The 22,377-nt window shown below is 46.2% G+C and overlaps 1 protein-coding gene across 3 annotated transcripts in view; it reads left to right on the top strand.

Moving 5' to 3' along the window:
• PDLIM1 (PDZ and LIM domain 1) overlaps positions 1–22,377 on the top strand; it is a 93,655-nt gene that overhangs the window by 67,794 nt on the left and 3,484 nt on the right. The window contains exons 1-4 of one of the 3 annotated variants that reach the window (XM_077822610.1): positions 12,331–12,471; positions 12,727–12,797; positions 14,725–15,030; positions 19,063–19,211. In XM_077822610.1, the coding sequence (XP_077678736.1) occupies positions 12,757–12,797; positions 14,725–15,030; positions 19,063–19,211 (496 nt within the window). In that variant the 5' untranslated portion in view covers positions 12,331–12,471; positions 12,727–12,756. Of the gene's footprint in view, positions 1–12,274; positions 12,472–12,726; positions 12,798–14,724; positions 15,031–19,062; positions 19,212–22,377 lie in introns of those variants that run through there. The other 2 variants (XM_077822612.1, XM_077822609.1) reach the window with 2 other exon arrangements.

Genomic DNA, 22,377 nt, shown 5'->3' with positions numbered 1-22,377 from the left:
CTCTGGAAAAATCATGGAGCAGGTCCTCAAGGAATCAATCCTGAAGCACTTAGAGGAGAGGAAAGTGATCAGGAACAGTCAGCATGGATTCACCAAGGGCAAGTCATGCCTGACTAATCTAATTGCCTGCTATGATGAGATAACTGGCTCTGTGGATGAAGGGAAAGCAGTGGACATGTTGTTCCTTGACTTTAGCAAAGCTTTTGATATGGTCTCCCACAATATTCTCGCCAGCAAGTTAAAGTATGGGCTGGATGAATGGACTATAAGGTGGATAGAAAGCTGGCTAGATCGTCGGGCTTAGTGAGTAGTGATCAATGGCTCCATGTCTAGTTGGCAGCCGGTATCAAGCAGAGTGCCCCAAGGGTCAGTCTTGGGGCCGGTTTTGTTCAATATCTTCGTTAATGATCTGGAGGATGGCGTGGACTGCACCCTCAGCAAGTTTGCAGACAACACTAAACTGGGAGGAGTGGTAGGATACGCTGGAGGGTAGGGATAGGATAAAGAGGGCCCTAGGCAAATTAGAGGATTGGGCCAAAAGAAATCTGATGAGGTTCAACAAAGACAAGTGCAGACTCCTGCACTTAGGACGGAAGAATCCCATGCACCGCTACAGACTAGGGACTGAATGGCTAGGCAGCAGTTCTGCAGAAAAGGACCTAGGGGTTACAGTGGACGAGAAGCTGGATATGAGTCAACAGTGTGCCCTTATTGCCAAGAAAGCTAATGGCATTTTGGGCTGTATAAGTAGGGCCATTGCCAGCAGATCAAGGGACATAATCATTCCCCTCTATTCGATATTGGTGAGGCCTCATCTGGAGTACTGTGTCCAGTTGTGGGCCCCACGCTACAAGAAGGATGTGGACAAATTGGAAAGAGTCCAGCAGAGGGCAACAAAAATGATTAGGGGGTTGGAGCACATGACTTATGAGGAGAAGCTGGGGGAACTGGGATTGTTTAGTCTGAGGAAGAGAAGAATGAGAGGGGATTTGATAGCTGCTTTCAACTACCTGAAAGGGGGTTCCAAAGAGGATGGATCTAGACTGTTCTCAGTGGTAGCAGATGACAGAACAAGGAGTAAGGGTCTCAAGTTGCAGTGGGGGAGGTTTAGGTTGGATATTAGGAAAAACTTTTTCACTAGGAGGGTGGTGAAGCACTGGAATGCGTTACCTAGGGAGGTGGTGGAATCTCCTTCCTTAGAGGTTTTTAAGGTCAGGCTTGACAAAGCCCTGGCTGGGATGGTTTAGTTGGGGATTGGTCCTGCTTTGAGCAGGGGGGTTGGACTAGATGACCTCCTGAGGTCCCTTCCAACCCTGATATTCTATGAGTGTGGGGTGCATTGAAGGAATCCTCTCGAGACCTAGGGATGAAATAGCAGGCCATGTTAGAGGTTAGGGTCATAGTGCATGGTTAAAACAGGGTGATGTGCTGGTACAGTGGACTGGCTTTGTAGGGATGTGAAGGGGGGATGCTGCCCTCTAGTAGTGCTGGCTCACAGAGGCAGTAAGGGCCCTGCTATGCTGCTACCATTAACCGCCACAGACTTTCTCTTTGTGCCCAAGTGGTAAGAGGGCTGTAGATTCTGGAGCTGGATTAGGGGTCAAGTCCTGACTCCACAGAGAAGGAATGTCCAATTTGATATAATTGTCTGTCTGCAGTTTAGGAACTCTTTTTAGGCTGGGGACAGGACTGGAATAGCTGGGCAAGGGAGCTACCTGTCCAGGCCAGAGTGCATTGGCAGAGCTATGTGGAGGGGTGGGATTTTGTAGGGGGTGCTGCTGGTGGTCAGGACTGAAACGGATTGGTATAGCTGTGTGCTTGGGTTGTCTTGGGGTGGAGGGGTGCGAGTGTTTGCATGACACCTTGCCCACACAGAGCCTATCAGTAGAAAGTGCTGTCAGTTCTTCTTTCTCATAAGCATGTAAACCAGTTTCTCTCCTTTCTTCTGTGCACCCTTCTCCTTAAAAGAAGATTCCTTCCCCAGGTACAGCTAAAACTCAGGTACTTGATAGCTGTTGTTCATCAACTGACAATTTGTGCCTGCCACCTTACAGCAGCTGATAACAAGCTGTGGTTCCAGATCAGGCTCTCAGTCCAGGCCTCCATTGCATTCTCCAAATTGGAAGAAACTTGGGCTTTATTTTTCTTTTCATCAAGGGAGGTTTTTCAGAAGCACCTAAGGGAGTTGAGGATACAGCTTCCATTGAAAGTCAGTGGAATTTGTGCTCCCAAGCCACTGAAAGATTGTCTATGGGGTGGTAAATTTTATCAGTAAGGAGTCAAGTATCAGAGGGGTAGCCGTGTTAGTTTGGACCTATAAAAGCGGCAAAGAGTCCTGTGGCACCTTATAGACTAACAGACGTATTGGAGCATAAGCTTTCGTGGGTGAATACCCACTTCCTTGGATGCATTAGTCTATAGGGTGCCACAGGACTCTTTGCCATCAGTAAGAGTGAATGTAAACTGCTTTAGTTATACTGATATAACTCCCCCTATGGATGCTTTTCCTCCGGGATGAGGGGCTGTTTCAGGTTAGCTTGTATCACATAGGGAAAGGGTTCAAACTAAGGGTTTATCTAATCTTGAGAATTAATTTGGATTAATATAGCGTGTGAATTTAAAGCACAATAGCTATTCCAGAGTAACTCCTGCTATAGACCAGTCCTATGCTGGAAAAAAGCCACTCTTATTCCACAATAAGAATGTCCACTGAGGGTTTGTACCAGTTTACCTATACTAGTATGATTACACTGGAATGTTTTCCCGGTATAGACAAGCCCTTAGGTACTTCTGACAATCCCACTCTGAGGCTTCAGTGTTTGCTGTTTGGTCACCCTCCAAAGCAAACCTGCCAAGAAAGCTAAACACCACCAAACCCACTGCTTCCTGGGATCACCAGATGGTAGCCAGGAAAGTGAGCCAACGCGGTCACACAGGATGGGTGGAGCAGAACGCTGCAGGATCTGCCTCCAGGTAGTACAAGTGTCCCAGGAAAGAGCTGATATTAGTCATGTTTCTCGTTAACGAGATGCTGGGAAAGGAAATGTAATCAAGAAAGAACTAACATGCTGGGGAAGTTCCTTTCCTGGACTGGACCGGAGCATTTCCTTCTATTTTGCCATCTGCTTTTCCTTGGTGTAATGAACTGGTATTAAAACACATAATGCCCAAGAGCCAGTTATTTAGTGCTGTCTTCCCCACCCTACCTTGTTATAACACTCTTGTAAACTCAGTAACTTTTAAAGTATTGCAAACCCCAAGTGTTCAAAAAACATGAACCACCCCCTCAAAAAGGAATATATTTTGGGTTCTTTTTATTCGTCATAGTATGTTTGAGCCTTTAGGAGCCACCTTTTCAAACTTTCCTCTGAAACCATGAAGGCTAGAAACTCACTTTTTTTTTTTAAAATGAAAGCTGTGATTCTTGTGTGATCACACGACTACAGGAGCTGGAGCTTTAAGAAAAATGCCAAATATTGCAAGAGTTGGCAACTGAGCCAAACACCTTTGCCAGGACAAATGAGGTACTGATATCCTATATCTTGACAGGTTTCAGAGTAGCAGCCGTGTTAGTCTGTATTCGCAAAAAGAAAAGGAGTACTTGTGGCACCTTAGAGACTAACCAATTTATATGAGCATGAGCTTTCATGAGCTACAGCTCTTCATCAGATGCATACTGTGGAAAATACAGAAGATGTTTGTTTTTATACACACAAATCATGAAAAAATGGGTGTTTATCACTACAAAAGGTTTTCTCTTCCCCCACCCCACTCTCCTGCTGGTAATAGCTTATGTAAAGTGATCACTCTCCTTACAATGTGTATGATAATCAAGGTGGGCCGTTTCCTACTACAGGACAGGCCTAACAAAGAAAATAACAGAACGCCACTAGCCGTCACCTTCAGCCCCCAACTAAAACCCCTCCAACGCATTATTAAGGATCTACAACCTATCCTGAAGGATGACCCAACACTCTCACAAATCTTGGGAGACAGGCCAGTCCTTGCCTACAGCCAGCCCCCCTACCTGAAGCAAATACTCACCAGCAACCACATACCACACAACAGAACCACTAACCCAGGAACCTATCCTTGCAACAAAGCCCGTTGCCAACTGTGCCCACGTATCTATTCAGGGAACACCATCACAGGGCCTAATAACATCAGCCACACTATCAGAGGCTCGTTCACCTGCACATCTACCAATGTGATATATGCCATCATGTGTCAGTAATGCCCCTCTGCCATGTACATTGGTCAAACTGGACAGTCTCTACGTAAAAGAATAAATGGACACAAATCAGATGTCAAGAATTATAATATTCATAAACCAGTCGGAGAACACTTCAATCTCTCTGGTCACGCGATTACAGACATGAAAGTTGCAATATTACAACAGCAAAACTTCAAATCCGGACTCCAGCGAGAGACTGCTGAATTGGAATTCATTTGCAAATTGGATACAATTAACTTAGGCTTGAATAGAGACTGGGAGTGACTAAGTCATTATGCAAGGTAACCTATTTCCCCTTGTTTTTCTAACACACACACACACACACACACCCCCTTCCTCAGACGTTCTTGTTAAACCCTGGATTTGTGCTGGAAATAGCCCACCTTGATTATCATACACATTGTAAGGAGAAAGAAAAGGAGTACTTGTGGCACCTTAGAGACTAACCAATTTATATGAGCGTATGCTTTCGTGAGCTACAGCTCACTTCATCGGATGCATTTTCTTTTTGCGAATACAGACTAACTCTGAAACCTGTCATTGTAAGGAGAGTGATCACTTTAGATAAGCTATTACCAACAGGAGAGTGGGTTTGTTTGGGGTGGGGGGGGGAAACCTGGATTTGTGGTGGAAATGACCCACCTTGATTATCACACATTGTAAGGAGAGTGATCACTTTACATAAGCTATTACCAGGAGGAGAGTGGGGTGGGGGAAGAGAAAACCTTTTGTAGTGATAAACACCCATTTTTTCATGATTTGTGTGTATAAAAACAAACATCTTCTGCAGTTTCCACGGTATGCATCCGATGAAGTGAGCTGTAGCTCACGAAAACTTATGCTCAAATAAATTGGTTAGTCTCTAAGGTGCCACAAGTACTCCTTTTCTTTTTGCCTATATTTTGAGTTCACTACGTGAAAGTGCTAGTTCTACCTCTGCAGATGAAGTTAAAAACAAAAAACCAAGATAGGACAGTGCAACAGAACGCCTGGCTAAAACAAGTGAGCAGTACTGAAGCTTCTCCCTAATGTACTGCAATCACATCTCCCTCTGTGACTCCCAGGGAGGCGGGCAAGCAGGGCAGTTGTCCTAGGTGCCAACTTTCATGGGGTGCAGAATTGCTGTGCCGCTCAGCTTTTCCCCCCCTTCCATTCCAATTCGGAGTGGGCACAGCACCGAAAATGTTTCTCACCCTGGTCGGCAAAATTATTAGGGCCGTTCCTGCTGTACTCAGTTTCCCTGCTCTCCTCTTTCTATATATTTTCCATAGTTGATCTCATCAACTACTCACCACCTCTTTGCTGATGCCTCTCAAATATTTCTCCGTCCCCCGTCCTTTCCATCTGTGTACAGTTTGGTGTGTCCTGTGCAGCCACTGTATCAAACTAAACCCACCCCTCCCCCCCCCACACACACTGTAGTCAACAACTGCCCTGCAGCTTCCAGCCTCATCCTTGACTCCCTCTCCTGCCTTCTCCATGAAGTCCTGACCTTCCACTCTTCCTGTATATATCTGCCTTCTCTGCCCCAACTTTTAAAGCTTTAGTCTTGCATCATGGTTGTGTGTTACTGCAGTCACCTCTTAGGCCATTTTCTTTTCCCCCTCTCTCTGCTCGGACAAGAAAAATAGACTTGATGGTTCCACTTTTTGTTCACAGTGCATTTATCTTCAGTGCTGCATGTTAGGGGGCTTATTCCTTCACCTACTCACTTCCCTGGTCCTTCTTGCATGAACAGAGAGCAAGCAACAATAGCCAAAGTCCAAAGGTGCAAACAATTTGATGTTTACTGAGGTGAACTTCCAGCAAACATGATTCCAGTTTCCTTCCTTAGTGTCCCCCTTCCCAGCTCTGACACTACAGAGCCTTACACCTGTGTCCCTGTTCCCATTCCGCCCGCCTTAGCAAAACATGATTCCAATTTCCCCACCCCCATTCCGTTCCCATTCCCTCCCTTAGCAAAACATGATTCCAATTCCCCACTCCCATTCCCTGTTCCCATTCCCCCACCCACCCACACACTTCCTGATTGACTGCAGACTATATAGTAAAACTTGAGTTCTGCTTTGCTATACCTTAACCAATCATTTTCCTGAAATTTAACTAACCAATCCTAGCATATTGTAACATGATTATGTAACCAATTATATCCTACCACCTTAATTAGTTTACACCCAGCAAAATTAATTATACAGCAGACAGAAACAATCACAGAACCAGACAGAGATTATGCAGACAAACAATAGGGAAATGGAGACTACAGTAATAGAACAACAAAGAAATGAGGATTTCACATCCCAGCTATTGATAAGCGAGTTCTTGCCAGACAGGATGCTATCAAACTAAGCTTCCTTTTACATCTTCTAGGCACTTCCCTTTCTTTGGAGGTGATAGGCATTATCAGGACAGGATTGTATTCCTACCAGCCCAATAGCACCTTATTTCAATGTGACTAGTTTGGAATGTGAGGATGTGACCGGTCACTTCCCAGCTTATGGCTGCCTCTGCTGCTTAGCCAAAGATCTTAGCCTAAGCACAGGGCCTCAGACTGTCACAGTAAGAGAAGGACCTTACACCGGCAGATAGTGATTTTGATTCTTTCTTTTATACCTCTATAATTAGCTAAGTGATAAGAATACACCTAAATTCTTAGAGTATAGGCCTTTACAGATAGGCCTGAATGTCTATATCCTAACATTGCAGTATTTGGTCTATCCACAGTACAGAGAAATGAATAACTAATTGAAAAACAAAACACAACCCTATTAAAAACAAAAAGAAAACTTAACTTTTCATAATTTTTGCTAAAAATTTAAACGTTTCTCTTCTTGCAGAATCTGACACAACCTAAATCTCGAGCTCATTTGAGCTAGCCGTGTAACTCTCTTGAGCATAAAGCCTACACATCAGACTCTGGCTTTCACTAAGCAAATTATTATTACTCCTGAGGGAATTCTGCACCAAAAAATTAAAAATTATGTCCACTATTTTAAAATTCTGTTAATTTTATTTGTCAGTAAATAAATGTGGCTCCAGCATGGCAGTGGGGAGCACAGGCCACCGGCTGCACTGAGGTGGGAGATCACCCTGCAGACCCCACCTCCCCCCGTGTAGGGGCTTGGCAGTCAGGCTGCACCTGCCCTTGACACAGTGCAAGGCCTGGGCGTGCTGCAGAAACACCCCGGGGCCCTGCCTCTCCGTGCCAGGTGCACCAGGTGTGGGTGGGTGGGCAGGCTCAGCTCAGCAGGATCGAAGTGTGGAGGGGCTTAGTGTGGGGGGATCCAGGCATGGGGTGAGAGGTTTCTGTGTGGGGCAGTCTGGGTGTGGGCGGCTCAGTGGAGGATCTGGATGCACAGTGGCTCGTTGGGGGGTTCCGGGTGCAGGGGCAATGGGACTCTGCAGGGGATCCAGGTGAAGGTGGTTGGGGCTCGGGGGGGGATGGGTGTGGGGAGATGGGGCTTGGCGGGGGGGGCTGGGTGTGGGGGACATAGTCGGAGGGTCTGGGTGCTGGGAGAGTGGGGCCTGATGGGGTGGGGGTCCAGGTGCAGCTGGTTGGGGATCAGTGGGGCGGGGGTTTGGGTGTTGGGAGCTCATCAGAGGGGAACAGGTGTAGGGAGGTAGGGCTTGTCAAGGTGAGGGTTCAATGGGCCTGTTTAATGGGGGAGCCCCAGCTGCTGCTGAGGGGACACTGCATGCCGGACTCCCGATTACCCTATCCCCTTCCATTCTCTATCCCCTCCCCACCCACCACATTCCCCTCCACCCCCTCGCCCTCCCTTCCCTCATTTCCCCCAGCCCCACTGCAGGCACTCACTGTTGCACAGCACGACTGTCACTAGGACCCAGAAGGTGGCGTTCAGCTGCAGAGTGAATGGAGGCCAGATGAAGCCTTCTTCAGCAGGGCAGCTCTGCGCTTGCAGAATGAGGGGGGCAGTGGCATGTAACCCTGTGTGCCCCCCATGCCTCACCTCTGTTTGGAGGGAGCAATCCCCCCCCAAAAAACTGCGCCTATGGTCGCCCCCCGGCCTTCTTCCCCCTTCCCCCCCAGTACAGCTTCCCTTTTTTTTTTCATGCCGTTTTCTGCAGGGAAACACAGGAAAGCTGTGGGGGGCATTTTCTGCGGGTGCACAGTCCTGCAGAATCCCCCTAGGAGTATTATTATACATATGTCTGAGACAGTTTTCTACTTGCATCCTCTTAATGGGGGTTTTAATAATTGCATTGGGCCAATTCTTTCCTGGGGTAAGAATATTGATTCTTCCCTTGGGTAATTGACAGAGTGGTCACTCTCATTTCTTGCTATCATACACAGTCTCTGCCATGGGAAAGACTATCTTTATGGGCAGAAGAGCAGTGTCATCATTGTGCTTCAAATAAGACTTGAACAAAAGGCTTGAACGCTGCTGGGTAAATGAGACATTAACTTCTTATTGTATGGGTCTGTCTTTCATCAGTGTGTGGGAAAGCTAATGCCCAGGTACTCCAATTGGAGATGACATGTGAAAGCCCCTCTTTCTAGCCCACACGTGACTGGCTCTAGCTACCTCATTGGTTTCTAATTACTTGAAACTCATGAACGGGAGCATTTCCAGTGGACTCTGTCATTTTGGAAACAGCAGCCAGCTGGCTAAGGAAATCTAGAAATGTTATCGAACATTAAAATGAACATTTTGTGGGGAATTTGTTTGTCCTTTTGAAACAAAGGGTGGTTTATTCTGTACGGTCAAACAGAACCTCCGGTAGCATTGCTTTAGGGTTCTGAAATGTACAGAAGGAGTTCTGTGTTAACTGGGGCAGGGGACTGTAGACCCAGGAAGCTAAGGTGGTGATGAGGCCTCTGGTTACTATTGTGTCACTTGGGCCTGAGACCCTTAACAATAGAACAGGGTTCGTCACAAATTTGAAAGATCTAGAGCAGGTTGAAATTCATCATTTCCACTGCAGTTTTCATTGAAATTTCAACAGAAAAAGGAGGATTTTTGTGAAAACTTCGTCCCACTATTCTCCCAGCTCTAGTGAGCTCCTGCTGTACCCACTGCATATTTTGCTCAAGCCTGATGCTATCCTTCTGAGCGCTGGTCTCAACCAGCGCTTCTTGCACTAGTTGCCATGCACTGTCCATGTGGGCCCTGCTGTCCCACACTGACCATTCCCTGGTGCACTTCGATCCGCTCTGCTTTGAAATAGGAGCAGGCCAAAGTGCACTGGGGAATTGTGAGTGTGCAGCAGGGTCCATGTGGACACATAGGCTGTGTTTGCATGACAGAGCATATGCCAGCATAGCCGGCTAGTGTAGACACAGCCTGCTTGCACTGACAAGGAGTTTTTCTGCAAGTGTAGGACCATCATCTCTCAGAATGACATTGACAAGCCCTCTTCTGTTGACATAACTCTCTAGACCAGGGATTTGTCAGGGTCTCTTGGTCAGTCCAGGGTCTTTTTTTCACACCCCTGACCAGCATAGATATGCAGACAGAACTTTTACACATTGACCAAGCCTTAGTGCTGAGCAGGCTAACGGGGTAGATTTACACCCCAGCATACTGTGAACTGAGTATTCATTTAGATAAGCCCTGACAGAAACAAGTAATTCATTTTAGGCCTTGTCTACACTACAAAGTTTTGTCGGCAAAAGGTATGTTGCTTTAATTTAACCGCTGTTGCATGTCCACACTAGCTCCTTGTATCGTCAGAGCACATCCACACTAGCAGCTCTTGCATCAACACAGAGCAGTGTACTGTGGGTAGTTATCCCACTGTGCAACTGGCTGCAGGGTGTTTTGGGAAGAGTTTTTGCAGTGCTTCATGGGGCAGGTACAGCGTCACATGATGCAGGTTTCTCAGTCCTATCCTTCCATGGGCATCCTACTAGATTGTCAGCCGCTTTTCAGCTGAAGTGTGTGCAGGGAGGGAGAGGAGAGTTGTGTGTCTGGGGTGGGGGAGACAGTAGGTTGACCGACCTATCCTGAGGCAGGGAGGGGGACACCGGCCCCCGCCCCGCCCTGGCTCTGCTCGGCACAGCAGTCACTCCTGAAGCAGCCCGCCTGCCCTGCCTATGGTTCTGTGATTCTCTCCGAGTTCTCCCACAGCCGCCTCAGCTGCCGGGAGTGACATCCTCAGCAGCTCTGTGAGCTCTCCGTGCTGAAGAATGTCAAAGCAACATAGCAGTTGTCGTCCCCCGTCCCCGTCCCGTCCCCCATGCCCCCACATACACACTCCCCGCAACAGCAGTCTGCCTGCCACTGTATCCTAGCGCAGGGCAGAACAGGAACATTCCATGTTAATGATTTGCTCTTTGTTCCCGGAGCATAACAGCAGCTGGCTGTCAGATGCTGTCAGACACTGCCCAGAGCTTTGTAAGGGGAGGGGTGCATGACTGCAGGGCAGCAGAGATCAAAACAGTGAGCAGAGCAGTCATGACGGGCATTGTGGGATACTGGTGGAAGCCCGTCATGTCGACAAAACAAACAGCAGCGTCTACACTGACGCTATGATGCTTAAAGTTTGCCACAAAAAGCTCTATGCCTCTCGTTCGGGTGGTTTTATTTTGTCGGCAAAACAGCAGAATTTTGCCGCCAAAAGTAGGTTTGCAGCATGTACACCTCCCCTGTTTTGTCAGCAAAAGGCAGCTTTTGCCAACAAAACTTCGTAGTGTAGACAAGGCCTTAATGTTCATATGCCCAGCTGGCGTCATGTCCCAGCTTGCGTAGCATTTAACAGTGTTTGTGTCAAGAGCAATATGTGAATAATTCCATTTGTAGCTGCAGCAGTCTCTTCTTCAGAAGAATCTTCCTTGAGCATGTCTCTTCTTCAGAATTTTGTCCCTTTCTTATTAAATAGCAACTTTCTATAGCCAGTGATTCTAACTGTCAGGTAATATCTGCCTGAGGCAGCATAAACTAATGGCTAGTCCAGAGGGCCTGGGAATGGGCAGGCCTGGCACCAGTTAGCTTTGTGGTCTTGTCCTGTCACTTACCTCTGTACTCCGCATTGCTGGGCCTGTAGATGAGGTTCAGACTTACCCAGCATTAAGTGCTTTGGATGAAAAGTGCTATTGAAAGGCAAGATGACAGTGGAATAGTTAAAAAAACAAAAACCTTCCATTCTTTATTTTGATTAAATAAATACTAAGGAATTTTGGTTCTGGAGTTTTTGATCAAATTGATTGGAGGCTCAGATTGGAAGACTGACTGAATTAAATGGGGGACACAGCCTTGTAGAAGGTGAAATCCACTGTCTTGATAACTAACATATGGGTATTTGTTACTCGGGAACCACATGCAAGAATTTTTTTGCCTTTCCATTTCTCCTCCTTATGTCAGTGAGAATACGAGGGGATATTTTAAGAAGTGGCTAGTCATTTTTTGAATTCCTCAATTTTTCCGTGCCCAACTTGAGATACCTTAACCAGGCCTGACTTTTGGATAGTGCTGAGCACCCATCCTCTGAAAATCAGACCTCTTGAAGGTATGTGAGGTTGGACACCCACCCACCCCCCAATCCACTAGTCACGTTTGAAAATGTCAGCCTACATTTGATCTGAATGGAAGCCCAGCAGCATGATAAATCTGAACAATCCTGCTCCCAGGGCTGGCTTACAGAGGGCTCAGTGAGAGAGCGGTTGTGTCAACTTGTGCTCCAGAACCAAACCATTCCATTAATGAAAAAATAAAAAAGCTTGAGAATGAATGCAGTGGATCCAGTGAAGTCTGCTGACAGCTCGAGACAATAGCTCTGATAGGTGTGCCCCAGCCGCGTCTTTCCAGTGATCTGTTGTGTCTGAAACCTAATGTCTGCTTTATGGACTCTTTCGCTGTCATGCAGCGCGAGCAGCTGGGGATAGGGATGTTCATAGCGTGAAGATCCTCAGTCTGCTGAGAGCTCTGTCCCATTATAGGGTCGCAGCTGGGTGGATTTGGGGAGAGTGCTTCTCTGGTTCTGCAGAGCTGCCCTTGTGCTGCATGTTCATCGGGCTGCCCTGGCACTTCCCCGCCTGCATGTCAGACACTTCTGACATTGCCTTTGCTCCCTTGCATGCAGGAAATAAGGCACATAGGAAGCGCACACAACCGGAGTGCTATGCCATTCACTGCTGCCACCGCTTCCAGCACTGCCCCCAAAGTGATCACTGCCCAGTACAACAGCCCCGCAGGCCTGTACTCCTCAGAAAACATCCAGACCTTCAACAGTGCTGTGGAGTCTAAGTCATCTGGTGATGCCCAGGACCCCAGCAAGCCGTAAGTAGTTCCCCACTTCTCTCTCCCTGCCCCCTCCTTGGTGGGATGTCTGTTGTCGTGGAGTGAGCTTTGTCATAAACTCATTGCGAGCGTATCCATTCTTTAACATGGGACAATTCTCTTTCAGGCTTGTGGAAGGAGTGCAACTAGCAGGTGTGAGATGGGATGTGGTCCGGGGGCATGGCTTGTGGGGGGCAGGGAATGTTCTGCAAGGTGCAAGGGTGAAATTAACAATTGTGTGTTTTTGTTTGCTAGAGACCAGCGCAGTTTCAGCGTGCGTTCAGCATGACATACCAGCCCTTAAAATCACCCTCTGACCGAAACAGGTGCTCAATGCTTTATTATCAGCACTTTGTACAATTAGTGTTTTCTTCTGGCTTTGCAAGTAGTGCAGGAAGGGTACAGTGTGGTACGGAGGAAAGAGCAGTCCCTTTTCAGAGAGAGCTTTGAAATCTTACAGGGACAATGTCAAGGCTTGGAGTTTTTATTAAACTGCCCTTTTCTTTGGATTTTAAAGAATTGTAGAGAGCTCTGGGCAGTTGTTTCTCTTCTGCTCAACCTGTTACACGGTTGAGATTGCAAGTCTGAAAATGTACCCTACCTCGACAGCAGTCCCCGCAGAACAGCCATGGGTTGGGTTTGTGTTTCCATCTGACCCTTGCCAAGTAACTCACACTTCACCAAAAAAACTAGCCTGCTTCTAGTCTGAAGTGCTAGAAACAAACCTGAGTATGTCTGATGATGTGAGCACAGGGCTGGAAGCCAGGAACCTGGTGGGCTCTGTTCTTGGCTCTGACACTGGCTTCCTCTGTGACCTTGAGCAAGTCACTGACTTAACCTCCCGATGTTCCAGTTTCCACATCTGTAAAATGGAGATAATGATGATAATAAGTCAGAGCACTTTGGTGTTATTTGTATTACCGTAGTGCTTAGGAGCACTAGTCGTGGACCAGGACACTGTGGTGCTAGGTGCTGCACAAACACAGAACAGAGGCCATCACAATCTGAAGATACTGGCCTCTGCTTTCAAAGTTGCAGTTTTATGCCTGTGCTTTAGGTGCTAGTCCTCTAAATCCCTGACTTGCAGGTGCAGTCAAAAGGGAGATGTTCAGGGAACTTCAATTGTGGTCACAGTTGTTTGTGCCTGCAGTAATTGAGACCTTTTAATACCAGTCTGAAAACACAGCTCCATAAGTGCTGATAACAGCAGGACAATGTTTGGCTTCCCTGCCCCCAAGGGTTATTTTTGCCTTCCGTTTCCCTCCTGAGAGGAGGCTCGTGTCAGTGAGCCCCATGGGGCTGTCACTCCCCCCTCCCTCCCTCCGTGGAAAGAGGGCAGGTGGCAGATGGTGGGCAGAGATTGTAAATAGCTGCTAAAGCCTTGCAGGATTTTGTTTACCAAACAGGTGTCCCTTCAGAATTGAATTAACAGCTACTGCAAGGCTGCTTTAATCAGGCCTTCGCCTGTCCAAACCCCAGACAATAGTGACTTATGCTCTGCGGCTTGTTTTTCAATGATTCAGACTTCGAAGTGGGGCTGGAACCATGTTTGTCTAACACCACGTGATCTATAATGTACAGCCTCAAGCACCCATCCAGAGCATCTTTCTCTGAACTCAAGAGGCCGGATCCGTGTGCCAGTGTTATTCCAGAGGAACGTAATTGAAATTGTCCAGCCTAGCTTGTTTCCTCTAGACTTACACTGGTGTGAGTGATGCAGAGTCTGGCCAGAGAAACTGTAACCACTATATTTGGTTTTCAGATCTTTACAAAAGAACTGCCTTATGGTGACAGGTGGTGGGTGAGGGGAGGGAATTAGCATCTAGTTCCTCCTGCTACACTGTACACTTTGAGTGGTCTGGATTGCAGTCTGGAGGTGTGACTGCAGTTCATGTAGGCATACCCCTTCTAACTAGATTAAAACTAGCTCAGGCATGCCTCCATGCGCTCAGTCACACCTCCTGACTGCAGTGTAGACATACCCTTTGCGCTCAGCCGGAAAAACAGCATTAGCCAGAAGCTTTACCATAGAGCTGATCTGTATATGGTGGATCCTTCTAGTGAAAGGAACACCTGATTTGAAGTACTCATTTCAGAATTGCTTGGGAATTTGGTTTAGTCCTCCATTAACTTCTTTCTTCCTTCCTTCCTTTCTTTTTTCCCCCCTCTGTGTTTTCCTCTCAACTCTGCAACCTTAAAAAAAAACAAACAAAAAAAAACCCCAACCTCCCTGTAACCTTTTCCTGCCTCTAGCCGTTTATTGCCTCCTGGGTTCCAGGCACCTTTTGCAACAGTCTATAATCCTCTCCAGCCGCATACCTCCTTGCCTCCATTGCAAAGGAGGCACAGCACCTCCTCCATCCCAAGCCAAGTGAGAGTTGGGCCCGAACAGCTAAAGCAAGCCGCTCAGATCTGCCCCAACAGCCCTGTGGAAGTGGAGGTGCCAGGACTCAAAGTGGTGCACGTGCAATTTAATTCCCCCTTGCAGCTCTATTCCCAGAGAAACATCCTGGATACTTTACAAGGGCAGATCTCTTCCGTTAGCCCTGCTTTTCCCAGGTAACCTTGCCTGCTGCGTGCGTGGCTTACTCAACGCACATGTGCATCCACGGCTTCATCTCCACAAATGACTTGTTACTTGTCCATTGCTCACAGTGTCCACCTGTCACCAAGAATCTGAGGTTTTGTGTGTCACCTTTGTGAATGAAAACTTAGTGCATGATGTTCTCATCACAGACACTTTCTCTGCATTGTATTTCTTTGCTGTGCACAATGCAAAGCACTGAAATGTACCAAATCAGTCTGCCACTCTCCTCTGCTGCTACCCACACACAGAGAGAGAGAGAGAGAGAGAGAATGGTGAAATGTACAAGATTTGAATACTTGAAAAATGGTCTTGTATTGACTTGACTTGTTCAGTGGAAGGGTGAGTGGGGTTGCTATTTAAAGCACCAGACTGGTAACATTTCGTTCCCAAATCCCTAATTCGGTAGTGACTGGAAGGCACTGCCATCTGTCCAGCTGGTAAATATCCTGTCAGCTTTCATTTCACATAGCACTGGTGAGTGTATGTGTGTACTGAAGGATCACGGTATGTAGCCTGAGTTAGTCCAATTTCTGGCAAGAACAGGCTCCTCCTCCCCAGTGTTCACTTCCCAGGCAGGTGGCACCTACTAATCTGGAGGCACGGTGGCTTAGTAGACAGCATTGCATTGAGGAGACCTGGGTTCTGTTCCCAGTTGAGCCATTGGATTGCTGGGTGACTTTCAACAAGTCCCTTCACCGCCCTGTGCCTCAGTTTCTCCATCTGTAAGGGTAATGACGCTTACCTCCTTTGTAGAGCGCTTTGCGGTCTACAGATGAAAAGCAATATAAATAGTTCTCTGTTCTATTAGCCTGTACTGATGGTAGGCAGTTTAGCGCTGTGATTCCCTGATGCTAACTGGCACCAGCGCAGCAGTTCAGAATCTGTACTGAGTTATCTGAAATCACAGTCGCCATGATATTAGTGATTGTCTCAAGGGCCAACCCTCCAGTTGTTTAAACAACATTCAGCACACTTGGTTTTCAGATGATATTAAAATCAAAGTGGGCAGAGAAAAGCAAAGCTTAAGCCACTTAAAGCATCTTTGCAGAATAGCCGAGAGGCCAATTCCTTTCACAGGAGCTGGTTAGGAAATCAGCTGCAGCGCTACATTCTTAGATTATTACAGTTAGTTTGTGTCTATTTCAGTTTACAGTGCTATGAACTGGCTACTATGTATGAGTCCCATCCTCCTTTGCTGGACAAAATTAGAATTGCAGAACTTTGTCATAGCTCCTATACTGCTAACAGTCCTTTTAGCCAAGTGTTAAGGACCATGTACTTTTGGAGCAGGAGGATCTGAATTTTCACCCAACAGTCACTGCAGAGATCCACGTGGCTAAGTTTTGCAATAGAACAGCCAGGAAATCCCAGATCGCAGTGCAGTTCGTGAACTACAAGGAGCAAAGATTTTGGTGTTACAACCTGTAATTGATACGCTTTACCTCAGGAACAGTAAAACATCACTACTTCTCATTGCTAATCCAGACCCTGATAATGCTGACAGAAGAACCCAAGTGGATCTCCACCCACTTCTAAGCAAAAGTTCAGTGCCTGTGCATTAGAATTCCCTACTGCCCAGTCTCGAAGACCTTTGTTACCTTTACAACATCATTGAATATCAGGGTTGGAAGGAACCTCAGGAGGTCATCTAGTCCAACCTCCTACTCAAAGCAGGGCCAATCCCCAATTTTTGCCCCAGATCCCTAAATGGCCCCTCAAGGATTGAGCTCACAACCCTGGGTTTGGCAGGCCAATGCTCAAACCACTGAGCTATCCCTCCCTCCCAGAATGTACCACAGTAAAATAAAAGTGAAATTACGCTTGCCAAAATACACTGAGTGAGGCTGTCTCTGTGTGGGTTTTATTACTGTGGCTGGTTGGTATCTTGCTAATTTTCAAAACTCAGTAATTCAACAGTGGGTCTCCTGGTCACTACTATGAATTAGCAAGGTTCCTCTGCTCTCCTTTTGGAATGATTAACTCCACTGAACGATGTCAGAGTTATCTTCTGCCAAATATCTGTCCCCACAGACTCTTACTTTTAAGCCAGTTCTATCACTTTGTATTGATAGCATTAGTATGTGCCCCTTCGCCAAGACATGAGCTATTGCACAATTTAATGAAGGATTTTTTTATTTTTTATTTTTTTTGGTCTGTCTTCACAGTCTCATTTTCTAAAAAATATATCCCTGAGTGCTAAAAACGTGGAAGGTCTGACGTGTACATTACGCACATTGTCACAATACTTGTTTGTTTGAAATGTTGTGTGTCTGTTTATAATGCTCCGTAAGACAATTTTAAGCATTTGCTTTTCAGTGTACATGGATTAAATATCCTTAGTATTGTGGTTGAAAAACTAACAGTGGGCTTCAGCCCATTATTTTGAGAGTAGAAAAGGTGGTGGGAGAACACCAGGGTATAAGAATGTAATGGGGGGCATGGATTAATTTAGGATAATCCAGGGAATTTCCTATATAATAGACATGGGAACTTGATCCTGTTTCAGGTCATTGAGATTCATATTCTGGAAGCTTGAACGTATGTGTGTATTGCTCAAAAGAGTACACCGCTTTCACTCCAGAATATTTTACCATAGATGGGAACATTTTCTGAGATTATTTCATGAAAAAGTGCATTATGACGTTTGCCATCAATTTACTCTGTGGCGCTTGAAGTGTTGATTGTGCAGGGCTAACCCCCAGATAACTTGATGATGCATTGGCATGGAAAATATGCAGTTGCTTCATCATCAGAAAGATTTCTCTCACCAAGTTCGTCTCACTTTTCAGGATGCTTGTGTACAAGTGTCTGTACTTCCTGTGTGTGGCAGCGGAGTTCTTGTAGGCTGAACCTCGCAAACCACTTACATCTGCTTATTGCATCTCATTTAACCTAGCTGGCAGATAACCTAGTAGGTCATTCCTCAATGTCCCATTTTTTAAAGAAGACATTTGCCCCAATCCGACTTGGGTAATGTTTCTAGCTGTATTCATTTAGGAGGCTTCAACTAGCACGAATGCATCCACAGAGAGATGATTTATAGTCTGAGGTGTGACATTTACACTTCAAAACCAAAACTATTAAACTGAGATTGCTAATCACTCACACACCACAAAAGGCAACACAGAGGTCTTGGTAGGCAATGGAGATCCAGTGCTTAGAGCAGCAGCTTGGGGGTCAGGAGGTGGAACGTTATTCCTGACTCTGCCACTGACCTGCTTTGTGAGCTTAGGCAAATTGCTGAAGTGCTCTGTGCCTCAGTTACCCTAACTGTAGAATGGAAATATTGGTACCGATTCTTTAAAAAGCCCTTTGAGCTTGAATCTGCAGCTGTCACTCTTAGGAGTAAGAGTGCAGGACCAGGTCTCTCTGTAATGCAAAAGGTTTTTTAATAAGAGCGTTATTAATAGAAGCTAATCAATATTGATATGTGTATGTAATATTAGGAATGGAATACAAATTCCCTGTTCAAGTTAAGCACATATTTAAGTGCTTTGCTGAATTGCAGCATTGGTCCCCCTGCATGCCAGGGCCTTGGCCTAGAGCAGGAACAAGCAGAGAGTCACCCCTTTGTAGCTGAAGTTGAAACTCAGCTTTCATTACTAAGCCCCATTTGCTCCCCATTGCCTGCACTAAACACTCCCTGTCTCTAGCTCTAGTTGTGCTAAGAACCAAGCCAGATCGCCCTTCTTAAACAACAGGAGCTGGGCCTGTTATTTCCTGCAAAGTACCTTTTTAAAGTTCTTACACTGAATTGCAAAGTATACTTGAGAAGGGTGTGTGTGTTTCAAACAGTGGAAATCCTCTAAAAATAGTGTGTGTTCCACTGGGAAGCCATGGTGTTCATCTCGCTAGGACTGCACTTTACTTGTGCAAACATAGCCTTCATCGCTACTGTTTTATGCTGTATGTTTGCACATGGGGGTGTTGGTTCGCAGATTGTGGCAGTGGATTGTTTTAATTATAGGTCATTTATCAAATATTTTTTTTAATATTCTCCCCAGTTTGGAGCACCACAACCAGCCCTCCAGTAACCTTGTCATAGACAAGGAGTCTGAGGTTTACAAGATGCTCCAGGAGACTGAAGACCCAAAGGAACCACCCAGGCAGTCTGCTTCATTCCTGGTGCTACAAGAAATTTTAGAATCTGAAGGTAAGCAGCTACTGTGTTCTCCATGTGGCTGTCAGATTCCCTTTGCTATGATCTGATTTAAGGTATACATTTGGTTTAAAAGCAAACCCTCTTCCCCACCTGGTGATTGTTCAAAGTGTCCTTTGTAGATGATTTCCACAGAAACCTACAGACACACTTTTCCATTAACTTCCGTGTGCAGGGGTACTCTTTCCATACAGTTGTTATGCATATGTGCCCATGAGTTTGAACTCTTACTGCATGAGCATTTTAAAAACAAATCCTAAAACATCAAAAAGGAATCCTTTTAAAAAAGTTTTAGAAACTCCCCCAAATTTTCTAAATATCAGGCTTCACTTTTCAATGGGTAAAGAATGTTTAGAGTCAAGATTGTGTGGGACACTGTGTGTGAGGATGTGAGCGCTAAAGCTAGCAGTTTCCATCCTCTCGGCAAGGAAAGGGGAAAAATCAGACACAGCTGAAATCCAGGAAAGTACTGGCTCTGTTAAGGACGAGTAGCTGAAGGTGCCGCTCTTTTTGGCACCACAGGGTCAACATCTGGACTTCGCAATGCACAACTACAGTCTCCTTATCAAAGGGATCTGTGCTGTACTTAGTTGAGCCCCAGATCTTAAGTTTGTTTGTTTTTAACTCCATTCTGTAACAAACAGGCCTAGATAGGGAAAGAGATGTGTTTGACAATGGCCATTAAAAGCCTTTCTTTGGCTGAGTTCACAGCACTGGAAGATGTATGTCTAAGTCCATCTGTAGTAACGTGGTGGTCTGGTATGAGTCTGGAAGTGAAACAGATCTGTCAAATTCCATTGTCCAAGCTGAGTGATTTGCAAAGAGCAAACAGCCTTAAAGCGAGAAGCAAATTAAATTCTTAAAATTCTTTTAGTTTAATCCAAGATAAAATCATATATTTTTAAGTGTGTCCCTGTTTATGTTGTATATTTGCTTGTAACTTACAGCTACCGATGGGAGTTCTGCACATATGTGTGAAACTCTCATCACATTTGTGAACCACGGAGAAAGTCCACCCCGTTCTCAATAGCGCTGAAGACAATAAGAGGCAAAGGTGCTTCTTATTCTGTTTTGCAAGGATTTGCAGCATTGCTGGAAATCTCTAGCACTGAAATGTGCCTACCTGGTAAAGGGCCAAAATGGGCTATTGCTTGGTTTCATTCTGAGTTGATAATCCTTGATACTGAGCAGGACCTGTAAAGTTATGCATCCCTGAAAGAATGCTTGTTGCTTAACTTGCTTCCCCTTCAACACAGCTCAGAAAGGCTCTGGCATTCCAGGCCAGATGCTTGGGGATGCTGATAAAGTGTACAGTGATAAACAGAGGCACAGGCAGCAAATGCTCAAAGACTCTGAGCCAGATCCGCAGCTGGTGGAAGTCGGCAGAGACACCACAGTCTTCCGTCAGTAGACTGCTTTATACCAGCTGAGGATCTGGGCCCATATCTTTTGGAACTTGGAATAACAACCAATGAAATAACACATTTGGTGAGCCTCTTTGGTGAGCCTCAAATCTCTTTGCAGCCTTAGAGCTCTTGTTGGGAGGGTGGGAGGAGTCACATTTCATGTCAAATAAGGTAGGAAGGGTTTTTTTTAAATAACTAAAAAGATGTTTTAGAGTTGGCTACCATGAGCAAGCTGCTGCGCCTCTTCCCTGTACAGTCCATCATATTGGATTGTCTGGATGGAGCAACAGTAGTTACACGTGTCACTGAGGGACATCATCACGAGCGGCAGTGACTCTGAAGTGGTGCTGGATCCTTCCTGGTCCATTTGAAGGCGACTCAGGATTAAGGAGCTTTGCAGCTGTGTAACTACATCAATCCTCCTCCTGTGGGCAAAACACTAACATAGATGAGTTGGACTGGGGCCAAGAGGGACTTGCGACTCTGCTGTTTAGCCTGCATTAGTGCAAGCCCTGCTTTGTCTTGGTACAGTGTGTCAACCACAGGGGTCACCCCAGGGTAACTGCAGTGATGTAGGTACAGCGGTGCAGGTGTCCTTGATGTAGGCAGGGCTGTCTTAGCAGGCTGGCTGAGAGCCAGCTTTGACAAGGCAAGCCATGGGCCCAACAGGCAAATGGTGCAATAACATCCGCAGAGCATGTGGCTGGTCATGCTCTGACCTTTCTCTGTACTCTGCTGTGATAATAGGAGTTGTAGTTGGCAGCTGCATCATAGCTAGGGCCCTCCAAATTCATAGCCATGAAAAATGTGTCACGGACCGTGAAATCTGATCTCCCCCTGTGAAATCTGGTCTTGTGTGTTTTTACCCTATACTATACAGATTTCACAGGGGAGACCAGCATTTCTCAAACTGGGGGTCCTGACCCAGAAGGGAGTTGCAGGGCGGGAGTCACAAGGTTATTTTAGGGTATTGCCACATTTACTTCTGCGCTGCCTTCTGAACTGGGTAGCCTGAGAGCAATGGCTGCTGGCCGGGCGCCCAGATCTGAACCCAGCACCCCACCACCAGCAGCGCAGGAGTAAGGGCGGTGATATCACACCATGCATCCTTACTTCTGTGCTGCTGCTGGCGGCGGCTCTGCCTTCAGAGCTGGGCTCCCGGCCAGCAGCCGCCTCTCTCCAGCTGCCCAGCTCTGAAGGCAGCGCCACCAGCAGCAGCAGTGCAGAAGTAAGGGTAGCAGCACCGCAACTCCACACCCCCAATAACCTTGTGATCTCCCCACAACTCCTTGTTTGGGATCAGGACCCCGACCATTACAACACCGTGAAATTTCAGATTGAAATAGCTGAAATCATGAAATTTACAATTTTAAAAAAATTCTATGACCGTGAAATTGACCAAAATGGACCATGAATTTGGTAGGGCCCTAATCATAGCACAAGTTTCCTCCTTTATTCTTTCATCGGTGCTATGTGGGCTGGGCTGCAGCAATTTGTGTTTATGACCTTGCTGGTCATTGTGGCTGTTTCTGTGGGGTTTTATCCCCTTTCTTTGACACACACTAGATGCAGCTCACTCTTGGGTTTGAGTAACATACTCTTGAGAGACACAAGGGTGTTCCTCCCATGCCCTGTCCCATCCTGCCTGAAATGGAATAAAGTCCCTCTGTCCTATCCTGATTTATAATGTATGTACCACTGTCTATAAACTGAGAGGATCTGCAGCCCTTCTTTACTGCCACATTATTTTAAAA

This window comes from Eretmochelys imbricata, chromosome 7, assembly GCF_965152235.1.
Source record: "Eretmochelys imbricata isolate rEreImb1 chromosome 7, rEreImb1.hap1, whole genome shotgun sequence".
In the NCBI taxonomy this organism is placed as follows: domain Eukaryota; kingdom Metazoa; phylum Chordata; order Testudines; family Cheloniidae; genus Eretmochelys; species Eretmochelys imbricata.
This window is presented reverse-complemented; position numbering and strand designations above follow the sequence as displayed.